We start from the raw sequence: 13,283 nt of genomic DNA on the forward strand, positions 1-13,283 counted from the left end.
CGATAATAAACTGTGCACGATTAGGGTCACAAGTGACATGGTCCTTAGGCAAATAGATAAATTAAAACCTTCCTGAATCTGAATTTTTCTAACTTAAAACCATTGCTGCGAGTCCTGTCTAGGCTAGATATTTTCAGCACACTATTTACATCCCCTTTATTTATTCCTGTCTTCCATTTATATACCTCAATTATATCCCCCCTAATTCTACGTCTTTCTAGAGAGTGCAGATTCAGGGCCCTTAGTCTATCCTCATAGGGAAGGTTTCTGATACATGGGATCAACTTTGTCATCCTCCTTTGTACATTTTCCAGAGAATTTATATCCATTCTGTAATACGGTGACCAAAACTGTGCAGCATAATCTAAATGAGGCCTAACCAAGGATGTATAACATCACCAACAACTTTAATAACACACAAAGCACACGTTGATCCATCACAATCTGACGCCAAGATAGGGAATGAGGTTAATAGTATAATAATAATAATAATAATAATAATAATAATAATAATTTAGATTGAGGGGCAACAACATAAAGTTAGCACGAAAATCCAACTTCAATATAGAATTTGAAACTGTATTCTGATGCAAAATTTTAGATTTAATAAATAAACCAAAATGGCTTCCGCTTCCAATATGGAATAGCTTACAACGCAGCCTCAGTGAAGCAAACACAATGGGAAGTTTCAAACACAGGTGGTACAAACCACATTATTGATATTGGCTGCCTATAACACACAAGCAGTCACGTATGGACCAGTAAACCTTCTGCCAGACCTTCGTTATTCTTACGGTCTTTTTTTTTTTAACAAGTCGGCCGTCTCCTACCGAGGCAGGGTGACCCAAAAAGAAAGAAAATCCCCAAAAAGAAATCACTTTCATCATCATTCAACACTTTCACCTCACTCACACAATCACTGTTTTAGCAGAGGTGCTCAGAATACAACAGTTTAGAAGTATATACGTATAAAGATACACAACATATCCCTCCAAACTGCCAATATCCCAAACTCCTCCTTTAGAGTGCAGGCATTGTACTTCCCATTTCCAGGACTCAAGTCCGGTTATATAAAATAACCGGTTTCCCTGAATCCCTTCGCTAAATATTACCCTGCTCACACTCCAACAGCTCGTCAGGTCCCAAATACCATTCGTCTCCATTCACTCCTATCTAACACGCTCACGCACGCTTGCTGGAAGTCTTACGTTCTTATCTTGACATAAAAGACAATATTAAACAGGAAGAATAATTATGTTTTAATTATTAATTCTACTGCCAATGAGGTGTCAAATACTTGGATTTTAAAACACTGTTTTTATGGCAGTATGTTCATTCACGGGATGACTAGCACTGCTCAATTATTAACTCTTATTTCCTCATTTACGTTCTTATTTTGTGCGTGGAGGGAAACCTTGTACAATTATAAATAACTCACATATAATTAGTGTGTGTTTTTTGTCATGCAATTTGCGTGTGACTGTAATGTGATGGAGAAGCATCAGGCAGCCGTCCCTCCAGCGTAATTGTAAGGTAAAGCCAGAGGCGGGTCCTCCAGGGGACCTTGGTCACGGAGAAAGTGTGGGCAAGACACGCACACCGGACACACGTAGTCACTGAGTGGAGACATGAAGCATCATGCAGCGGAAAGGCAATCACACAGGCGATAGTGATCCGATCACACCCGAAAGCACTTTGCTTCGATTCCCGGGCTGGTCAAAATGTGTGGGCTGCTCCCTGTTTCCTAGCAGTGGAATTGTGCATGTGTATTGATTAACTGTTGTGACTCGCACTCTAGAGAAGGATTCCAACAGTATTAAGTCATACTACCTTACTGTTGGGTTATTATGGAACATGCTGTATAGCCCTTGTGGCTTAGCGCTTCTTTTTGATTATAATAATAATAATATTATGGATCACAACCCTCCGGGATTAATTAATTAATTAATTAATTAATGATCATCTCTATTTTCTTCCACTTCTTTCTTACTGTTTTTCATTTTCTTCACACTACCAGCACTTATCAAGACAAATGACCAGAGCAAGCGAAAAGTCATCCTATACAGGTTCTGGTAGGTAAGACACATAGGCAACAGTTAGGCAACTTTATTCCGAAACGTTTCGCCTACACAGTAGGCTTCTTCAGTCGATTACAGAAAGTAGGCAGGAACAGTAGAGATGTGAAGACGATGTAATCAGTCCATCACCCTTGAAGTCGACCTTGAGGGACTGACAACCTCAAAATTCTACGACTTCAAGGGTGATGGACTGATTATATCGTCTTCACATCTCTACTGTTCCTGCCTACTTTCTGTAATCGACTGAAGAAGCCTACTGTGTAGGCGAAACGTTTCGGAATAAAGTTGCCTAACTGTTGCCTATGTGTCTTACCTACCAACCTGTCGGTATTGTATATCATTTTGATGTTCAATACAGGTTCTACACCTGTATGAAGCAACTACTGGACACCCAAAGATGGGGATGCTGGAGCAGGTCAGGGACCACCAAAGATAGGGATGCTGGAGCAGGTCAGGGACCCTGTAGAAGGTAGCAGTCACTTGGTTGCTGTAACGGTTACAGCGTAACCTCTGAAGACGAGGGACAGGGAAAGGGAAAGGGAAAGGGACCCCATCCCCCATTTCTACGGGAAACTTTCAGGAGAAAGTTAGAAGGTATGGAGAGAGGCTTGACAGAGACGACGTGAAGGTTCACACGTCAGCGAGCTGGGTGCAGACAACACCAGCTGGGTTTTACCCAAGTAGCGTTACGGTAATATTCCTTGCTGTATTTACCTTTCTTTTAGGTGCATTTTATGATCAATTTTTAAATTCAAGGGGACTGATGAACCTAGTTCTTTCCTCGAGGGTCTAAGTTGTTCAGCAAACCCTTGGAACCTTTAGGAGAGAACTACTAACTTCTAAAGGTTTGATGAACCCTTATATCCTCTTCAGAAGTTGCAATGAGTTGTTGAATCTAAGGATCATTCATCCAATATTTCCAAGGGTTTGCTAGTCTTTGACCCCCCCCCCTCTCCACTTCCCCCTCCATCTTTTCCATGGTTCCTGGGGTTTGCTGAAACCTGAAATCCTTTCACGTGCTGCAGTAAGACCAGATCCTCATGTGACTCCTGTGCTGCAGTAAACATAGATCCTATTGTGACTCCTGTGAAGCACTAATCCCATGTTGATCACTCAGGGCAGTGAGTGGCAGAGGCTTGATCCTCCGTCCGCTAAATCGCTAGAGTAGACCGACAAGCAAACAATGTATGGTCATGAGGCCAGGAATAAGGCGACTGAGAGTACAGTCCATCTTCAAGGCCCCGCCCCCTACATCTCATACCTCACATCCTTCAATGAATGTTCCTTGATGCTTTCCGAGTCTCCAGGCGTCATATGGTCCCTGAGGGACTGGCGCTTCCCCGTGAAAACAATGCGTCGAGATGAATAAATTTCTTAATAACATTAGTCGTCGCTCACAATTCTCCAACTGTTAGAAAAGTTGAACATTCGTCCAGCAGAAGACGTGTGTATGGTAAAAATGTTTTTCTCAGTATATAGATAACAGAGTGTAACTGCTTATCTCTGCCAGCTGAGGGCACTGTATGTAATATTTTAGGAAAACAAAGGTTTTAGAATAAGCAAATGCACGAAGCTAAGGAAATGTGTGAAGATAAACAAAAGGTGTGGTAAACCAAGGCGTGAGGAAAAACAAAGGTGTCAGGATAAGCTAAGGTGTGAGGTTAAGATAATATAAACAAATGTGTGAGCATAAACAAGTGCGTGAGGATAAATCAGTGCTTGAGAATACTTACTGCAGATAACAATGCCGACCAGCAGGCTGAGTGTCACAGTGCAGAAGGTGGAGAACTTCTGTAGGGAAACACACACAGAGTAGTGTTAGTACATCATTTGAGTTACTTCACTAGTAGTAGCTGTGGTGGTAGTGGGTAACAGGACTGGGTGCGGGCTGGTTGTGTGGAATGATGAAGAGTGGTGTTGTGAAGGAAATTACAGTATTGAGAGTGGTGATGGGTGGGTAATGGGTTGTAGGGAAGATCCTGTCAACAATAATATAACTGACACAATGTTAAATACAACAAAATGGAAATGTCAGTAAAAACGTAAGAAAACCTTCCTTCCTTCCTCCCTACATTCCTTACGTCCTTTCATTTTCTCTCATGTCAAAGTTACTCTCACTCTTACTCTCTCACCTGCCATAATTACAAGACAGGAAGACAAGTCATCAAGCGGCAGTGTGTACTGGAGCCAATAACACCCCTTAATTATTACCTTGGTAAATTATGTTTGTTATCAGTAAGGTCCAATTACCTTTATAAGACAGACAGTTATTGCACCACCTAATTACGCTGCTGGTAAAGCATCTACATTCATTCATTAAATATATATATATATATATATATATATATATATATATATATATATATATATATATATATATATATATATATATATATATATATATATATATATATATATATATATATAAACATACATATCGATCTATTTCCTTCCCTCACTGAGGTTGTTAAACTTCTTAAAGGCTAAAAAAAATTGACAAACCTACGTACAACCACACAAGTTAATAGTTAGTTAGTTAGTGTGTGTGTGTGTGTGTGTGTGTGTAAACAGAGCGTGGGATAGGCTAGCCCCTAGCGGCTCACCATAAATGACGTCATAACCTTCGACAGTAATACTTAATTATTAAAGTTAAGTGGCGGTTAAGATAATTAGACAAGTATCAGAAGATGTCAGTGTGGCAGTAGAAGAATAGAGTAGAGCAACGAGCGAGGTAACAACAGTGTAAACAGGAAGACTTACACGCAACACTACTAACGACAACTAACAACGGGGCCTGATAGGCAACGCTCTTGCTTCACACAATGAATGTCCGTGGTTCGATCCCCGGCATGGGTGGAAACATTGGGCGTGTTTCCTTACATCTGTTGTCCCCGTTCACCTAGCAAGCAAATAGGTACCTGGGCGTTAGTCGACTGGTGTAGGTCGCATCCTGGGTGACAAGATTAAATGACTCCAATAGAAATAAGACTCACCGACTTTCTTGGGTTATCCTGGATGGCTAACCCTCCGGGGTTAAAAATCCGAACAAAATCTTATTTGTCAAGCAGAGGCGCAGGAAACACACACACACTCGCATATACAACAGGCCTAGTGTCTAATCGACATGTGCCTAGGACAAAATGGTAACACACACACACACACACACACACACACACACACACACAGGGACGTTAGGAAGTATTTCTTCAGTCATAGAGTCGTCAGGAAGTGGAATAGCCTAGCAAGTGAAGTAGTGGAGGCAGGAACCATACATAGTTTTAAGAAGAGGTATGACAAAGCTCAGGAAGCAGAGAGGGAGAGGACCTAGTAGCGATCAGTGAAGAGGCGGGGCCAGGAGCTGAGTATCGACCCCTGCAACCACAATCAGGTGAGTACACACTCAAACAGCAGATTAACTTCGTGGAGTAACAATAACAGACAGACAGCAGCTGTCTGTACAAACACAAGAACAGACTTTCAGACACGTGACACCAAGACAGCTGTTGAGGAACACTAAGTTTAATGACTCCCTCAGGAATTCTGGCAGTGTTGTGAAATATTGTGGTGGGGGGAGTCGGTTGTCTCATGTGAAAGGGGGGGGGAGAGAATGAATTGGTTGGGGGGGGGTGCTGTTTGTGATGGTGATAGTGCCTTTATGGATGTGACAGTGGTGAGCTTGGTGATGGTGACAAAGATGGTGGTTGTGAGAGTACATGGGAAGGCAACAAACCTATCCCACCTCATTAACACAAAGAGCAACAACCATTGAGTAGTGAGGACGTGCGCTGCTCATTGGGATATCAACATGGCGGAACATACAGTACGGAGAGTGAATACTATCTGCATAGAGCTGGTTCGTGGTACGTTAAGTGGAGATACGATGAACGTCCTTCTCCCTAACATCATCAGGGATACATATGGTATTCCCAACGAGGAATTGTATGGCGTCGCCCTTAATGGTTTAACAAGAATCTTTGTGAAATTTCTACGAGTCGATTACTACACAAGAATTGTCGAGCATTACCAGGAGCAACGTATGAGTGTGAATTCAACGATGGATGTTGTGTTACATGACGTCTCTAAGTACTTCACATGGGTGAAGGTACGGAATGTACCCTTCGAGGCTACGGCTTATGGCCTGCAGGAGTTTTTTCGAAGTTATGGGACAGTACATTCTGCAACAATGGGGGTGTGGAGGGATGGTCCATATGAAGGAATGCCGGAAGGTTCTTACACCCTTAAAATGACCTTAACAAGGCCTATACCATCCTATGTTACGATGATCGGTTGTAGAACACAGGTTTATGTGTACTATGCTGGGCAAAGGAAAACATGTCGTCTATGTAGCTCTTATGAGCACATGGCAGCCCAGTGTCCTAGGAGGCGGGCTTCTCGAATTCTCGACACTCCAGTTGTGATTCAGCAGTCGTGTAATTTGGTGCCTGGCTCTGATGCCTCGGGAGGCCGGAGGAATGACCTCTGGAGCGAAGAGGTCGACCGGGAGGTGGAGGCGGCGGAGACATGTGTCACTCTCCCAGGGGCGTCGGGGGAGTTGAAGGTGACATCTGAGGAGACTTTCGTCCAGGAAGCTTCAACCCAGGATGGGTTATTGGCAGATGTGATCAAGGATTTTTTGGATGAGGAGGAACCCTGTGCAAAAGGTGTCCTCAGTTCATGTGAAGCTGGAACTTTGGAGGGACAACAAATTGTTGAGGAAGACTTGAGTAAGAGTGGGCGGGAGCATGTGGTGGCCGTGGAGGTACATCAGGAGGAATTGTCTGAGGGTGATATGTGTGTAAGTGTGAGTTCTAGGAAACGAACTGCGGCATCAGAGATAGATGAGGTCATTACCCCAGGGCAGAGGCCGGGGAAGAAGTCATGGGCAGCGGTTGTGGAGCCGAGGACACATAGTGGTAGAGGTGTGCCTGAGTTGCAAATTGGGAAAGGGAGGGGGGAAGTGACTGCACAGGAAAACTCGAGTGGCAAAGGAACACGTAATATGAAAAGTGCAGTGGGTAAATCCCAGAGGCATAGGGGAAAGCCGCCCCTTCTGTAATTTTCAGATGTGTCACGCTTAATGTTAATGGACTTAAGACTGAGGTCAAGAAAGTTTGGTTGGAGTGGTTTTTAAGGCGGTTTGATGTTGACATATGCTTTTTGCAAGAGCATAATCACAGGGCTGGTAGTGTGTTGAGGGTGAAAGGATATCGGATGTATGTAACCAGTGGTTTGCAATTGAAAGGTGGGGTAGCAGTTGCGGTAAAGGAGACCAGCCCCTTGCGTGTCATTGGTTGGGAAGAGGGGGGGGGGTGGGAGGATCGTGAGGGTGGATGGCGTCTGGGGTGAGAGTCGAGTTAGTTTCGTGGGAGTTTACATGCCAGCAACTAGTAATATCAGGGTAAAAGTAGATTTTGTCAGAGAGGTATTGCTGTATCACTTGAGAGGTTTGCCTGCTATAACAGTAATAGGAGGTGATTGGAATTGTGTGATTAGGAGTGGTGATGTCGAACCGAGAGGGGCGGGTTGTGTGCTGAGTGTGCTGAGGGATGTATTGCGAGATATTGGGGTTGTTGATGTGGTGGGGAGGGGGGGTTACCTAGTGGAGCATACGTTCGTCCGTAGGGGATATGAAGCGCGATTAGACAGAATTTATATTAAGCAGGGTATAGATGTTGTGAGGGTGCAAACCTTCGATGTGGGGTTTTCTGATCACAGAGCGGTAATAGCAGATTTGATGTGGGATGGAGTGGTGCGTATTTATTCTGGGTACTGGAAATTAAATGTAAGGCTTCTTAAGGAGGAGGGGGAGGGGCCTTTTTTCAGTGATTGGTGGTTGCCTTTTTGGGAGGCTAGGAACAGGGAGATAGATCTGTTAGATTGGTGGGAAATGCAGGCAAAACCTGGAATAGCGAATTTTTTTAAGGCTAGGGGACGAGAGGAGGCGAGGTGGCGTTTTGGGTTGCAAAATTATCTGGAGGGACAGTTGCAAGATTGTTATGTTGGGGGAGGTGGTAGGAGGGATGATATGGACAGACTGCGGAGTAGAATAGCTGAATTACACAATGATAGGTTTGATGCAATTAGGGTTAGGGCGGGGTTAGAGGATGTTTTGTGGGGTGATAAGCCGTCTGGGTATGTTTTACGTAAATTTCGGGACCGACAGAGTGTAACCACCATTCTACAATTGGAGACAAGCCCTGGGGTGGGAGGGTATCCAGTGGGTCGAGTCCTATCCAATACGGAAAGTATGAGTCTCTATGCTGATAGTTGGTTTAGAGAGAAATGGAGTTGGAGGGAGGGGGGTTCCTGGGAGGGTATTTTTGAAGGGGGGTTCCATAGCGTTTTAAGTGAGCAGGAGAGAGTGGGGTTGGAGGTTGGTATAAGTGAGGTTGAGGTGGAAGAGGCAGTTTTCGGGATGAGTACCGGGAAAACACCAGGGATAGACGGTATACCAAATGATTTTTATAGAGCACATTGGGGGTGTATTAGGCAGTGTTTTGTTAGGCTATTGGACCATATGTTAACTAGTGGGAAGTTGGGCATATCGCAAAGTACGGGTGTCATAGTTTTGGTGCCAAAGAAGGGGGGGGGTAGAGAGTTGAGTGCTTACCGTGCAATATCTTTGATGTGCGCTGATTACAAGGTTTTTGCGAAAATTTTGGGTAATAGACTGAAGAAGGTCATGGGGTCGGTGATACATGGGGGACAGTTTGGTATCCCGGGGAGGAGTATGCGGGTAGGTCATGGTCGTATTCGGGATTTCCTTGAGGGTAGTAATAAGGGAGGTATTCTAGGTCTGGATTGGGAGAAAGCTTATGATTATGTGGATAGGGAATTTTTGATTGAGAGTATGGTGAGAATGGGTTTTGGAGGGAGGGTGGTTGGATGGGTGAGGACTTTGTATGAGAATGCATCAATGAGAGTACAGGTAAATGGGAGATTGGGTAGTTCAGTAAGCATGGGAAGGGGTTTAAGGCAGGGGTGTCCACTCTCCCAAATACTCTTTGCATGTATGCAGAATCCTTTCTATGTTCTGGTTGATGGTGGGATGGGAAGGTTGGGGGAGAGTGGAGGATATTGTGGGAATATTGTTGGTTATGTAGATGATACAACTGTTTTACTTAATGGGATTGAAGATTTAAGAAAAGTGGGAAGGGTAATTGAGATTTTTGGGAATGCTACTGGGATGAGGGTTAATAAGCAGAAATCACGGTTGTTGGAGGTAGGCGCTTGGGTAGGAGGGACCTTGGGGGAGGAGTTTGGTTGGATAACTGTAGATAGGCTAAAGATTTGTGGGATTTTGTTTTTGGCAGATGCACAGGAGAGCAGGAGGGTTAATTCAGAAATGGTAATGGACAGAGCTTTGAGTAGGCTGAGGGGTCTAAGGGCCGGGGATGTAACCTTGCATCAAAGGGTTGTGGTGGTAAATACGCTGATTTATAGTAAGGTGTGGGGAGTGGCGGAAATTTACCCATTAAGAAGTCAGGATATTATGGAAATGCAAAGAAGGGTCTTAAGGTATGTGTGGGGCTATGGGAGGGCGTGGTTGGGCAAAGATGTAGTAATGACTGCGGTAAGGCAGGGAGGACTGGGATTGATTGCATTAGGGTCTAGAGTGAAGGCGCTATATGTGAAGCAGAGGTATATTCGGGCAGCGGGGGAAAGGGGTCTTCGGGTGGGGGAGGTGATGGGGGATATCCGCAAATGGTGGGGTGGCAGGGACTTAGTGGAGTGTGAAGACATGTTGCGGTTTATGTTAAAGGTATGCAATGTTAAAAAACTCAAGGTAAAACGGTTAGTGGGTGTGGGTCGTCGTCAGGAATTAATGCAAGGGATGGCAGTGTATCCCACATATGATTGGAGAGGGATATGGGTGGAATTTAGTAAATTAAGAATACCGGCAAGAGCGAGGGAATTAGTATATAGATTTCTTATGGGGACGTTAGCATCAAAAGAGGAGCTAAGACGAATGGGTTTTGTGAAAGAGGCGTCATGCGCTTTTTGTGGGGAAGTTGAAACGGCTTTTCATGTAGTATATTTTTGTTCTGCATTGGAGGTGGTAAGATTGTGGTTGAAGAGGGTTTTCTTTTTATTGGGGGGGGGAAAGATATCACCCCTTAGGGCTTTAATGTTAGATATGGAAGGGGTACCCAAAGAGGTGGGAAGGGCTATCAGATATGTAATAGTTGATTACTTGTATGTTTCTTGGGGGATGAGGGAGGTGGAGGGGAACATTAGGATAAAAGCGTTGGCGGCGAGTTTTTATAGGACAGCATGTAGGAACAAACAATTATATGGGGGAAGGTGGGTAATTAGTTTTCCGGAGGGATATCGTGGACTTACTGTGGAACGTTTACTCCGTTTGAGTATGGGGTGAGAGGCAAGGGGTTGGTCTCTTCAGTGGTGTGCCCTCTTGGTGTGATTGGAAGCCTGATGAGGTATGGTTGATTAGTTTGCACGGTGGTTGATGTGGGTAAAGTTTATTGTAGGAGTATGTAGACCTTATGAATTTTTGTAAAATCACAGAGTCAAAAGTTGTATGTGATTTTCGGTTTTCCCTTATTGTTATAAGAATCATTTTATATAGGAAGGTTTATATTTATATGTATAATGTGAGGTTATGTCTTATATATCTTTAATCTGAAGATAGATTTAGCCTTGTCATACACCTCTTTTTTTTATTATTGTATTGAATATGTACATTATGCACTATGTACGAAAATATATAAGTATTTGATGGGGTTTATATATCCCCTTATTTTGTATGGAAGGTCCTATTATATATTGAGTGTTAATCAGTAACATTAACTTTGTGTATGTAGGTGTGTTTGGGGGAACCAATGTCTTTGTATAGTTCTATCATAGATTGTAATATTTAGTTTATTTGCAGACAAGTCATTTAGCGATTTATTTCTATGTATGATTTAGTTTGTTCTTATGAATAAGTGCACATACACGTATGTGTATATGCATGCGTATATGTATACATATATGATTGCAGGACTCGTTCCTACATGTCTTATAATGACCCTGTTATTTTAGTAGATATTGTTTTCAATGACCATTCATTAGGAAATTAATGTATGTTATTTAGAATGGGGACTGTACATACGGGGGGGGGGGTAGAAGTGTCAGCTGTGTCGGCACTGACAATAATGAGTGGGGGGGGGTAGAAGTGTCAGCTGTGTCGGCACTGGCAATAATGAGTATTGTAAAGGAGTTTGAAGATTATGTGGATTAATAATATATAAATAACAAAGTGGAAAAAATAATGCAGATTGTAGGTTTGGGTTTTCCTTGGTTATAATAATAATGATGTAATCTTACTTAACATAGTTACATTGGATGTAATGTATATGGGATGAGGGACAGGTGTGACAACACAACGTTAATCGTCTGTGTTCATTTAGACAATGAGATTTATAATTTTGAGTAAGAACTGATACTGTGTTCTTTTATTTATTTAATGTATTGTGTTGTTTTAAATAAAAATATAAAAAAAAAAATTAACACAAAACCCTAGCTATAGTGTACTGCTACCTTAGACTGTAACCTATAGCCGTTGACTACCTTCTAAATACCTATTTTAACCACTAAGTGATCACGGGTAGTAAGTGTAGATCAGATGCAGCATTCTCCACCTGACCTCAACATTCTGAACATGACTATAAATACTCCCGTACCTTCCAACCCCAGGTAGATCCGTGTGTGACTTGAAAAAGCCCACTGTGTGGGTGAAACGTTGTCAATAAAGGATCACATTATACTGCATTTGTGTTTATATTTTCATTGTGTCGGTATTTTATACCATTTATTTCCAAGTGTGAGGAGACTTGATCTTACGAATCACTCTACCCGGGAATCCAACCTGGTACCTCTCGGCTATAAACCGAGTGCTCTAACCAATAAGCTTGTAATCTGTAGATGAATGGTTCAGAGAACCGACATGTTGATAAATTAGACACATGTGCAACTCTTGGGTATCTTTATTGAGGAAACGTTTCGCCACACAGTGGCTTCATCAGTCCATCCTGTTCTTCAAGTTTCTCCTACGTATGGACTGATGAAGCCACTGTATGGCGAAACGTTTCCTCAATAAAGATACCCAAGAGTTGCACATGTGTCTAATTTATCAAGCTTGTAATCTGTTGACATTCTCCCTCATTCCCCTCCCTCACCTATCATCAGGTGTCATCACCTGATATAAATAATTCATGCGTGAAAAAATATAACAGGGAAAACATCTAATAAACCATTACTTACGACATCAATGTGCCCTCACCACTATTGTGTATATTTTTGACAGTAAAATCATGTTTAAAAGCATGATTGGTGTCAGTGGGTACGGGATTTATTTCTTGGGTAGCTTTAGGTAGAGGTCGTTTTGATAAGGACCTGCCTTGTATGAGCCAGTAGGCTTTCTGCAGTGTTCCTCCATTCTCATGTTCTTAAATTCCTTAAATAAAGCTTGTGACGGCACACTACAGATGTAGCCAATTATGATGAATAACAAATATTACCTAAACTCTGATAACAACCCGTGACATCGTCCTGGCATGATTGTAGACAATGGTATAAACCTTGGTAATAAATACATTCCTCAGGTCACGTGCGTCACATCTCACTCTCCGCCTATATATATAATGTCTTTCTACCTCTGTATGTTAGAAGTGTAATAAAGTTGGTAGAATTACCGACAATATGTAAAGTAAAAGGACACAAGTGCAACTAATGTGACATTTATTGTGGCAACGTTTCGCTCTCCAGGAGCTTTATCAAGCCATTACAAACAATACATGGACACAGAGGGTATATAAAGGCTCTGAGTGAGGTGCACCTCACTCAGAGCCTTTATATACCCTCTGTGTCCATGTATTGTTTGTAATGGCTTGATAAAGCTCCTGGAGAGCGAAACGTTGCCACAATAAATGTTACATTAGTTGCACTTGTGTCCTTTTACTTTACATGTTAGAAGTGATCAAGGTCCCAGGACCGAAACGTTTTCTAATAAATGTTATAGTGTTTGCTTACGTGTCTTTCTAAACCATTGTAGACAATAACCCATCGTTATCCACTGTACCAGCAAGCCGGTACAGTGGATAGCGCACTGGCTTGCCAGTTTCAGAACTGGCTTACCATGGGGCCATACCTATGGCAAGAGCAATTTGAGGCGTTTTCTGACATTTGATTTTTCTTAACTATAAT

General features: G+C 42.6%; 1 protein-coding gene across 11 annotated transcripts in view; it reads right to left on the bottom strand.

Annotated features, from left to right (window-relative positions):
• mol (dual oxidase maturation factor 1 mol) overlaps positions 1–13,283 on the bottom strand; it is a 226,191-nt gene that overhangs the window by 39,861 nt on the left and 173,047 nt on the right. For all 11 annotated transcript variants that reach the window (XM_053772921.2, XM_053772924.2, XM_053772920.2 and 8 more), the window contains one exon: positions 3,812–3,869. In XM_053772921.2, coding sequence (XP_053628896.1) covers positions 3,812–3,869 — 58 coding nt within the window. The remainder of the gene's footprint in view (positions 1–3,811; positions 3,870–13,283) is intronic.

The sequence above is a fragment of the Cherax quadricarinatus genome, chromosome 9 (genome assembly GCF_038502225.1).
Source record: "Cherax quadricarinatus isolate ZL_2023a chromosome 9, ASM3850222v1, whole genome shotgun sequence".
Lineage (NCBI taxonomy): Eukaryota > Metazoa > Arthropoda > Malacostraca > Decapoda > Parastacidae > Cherax > Cherax quadricarinatus.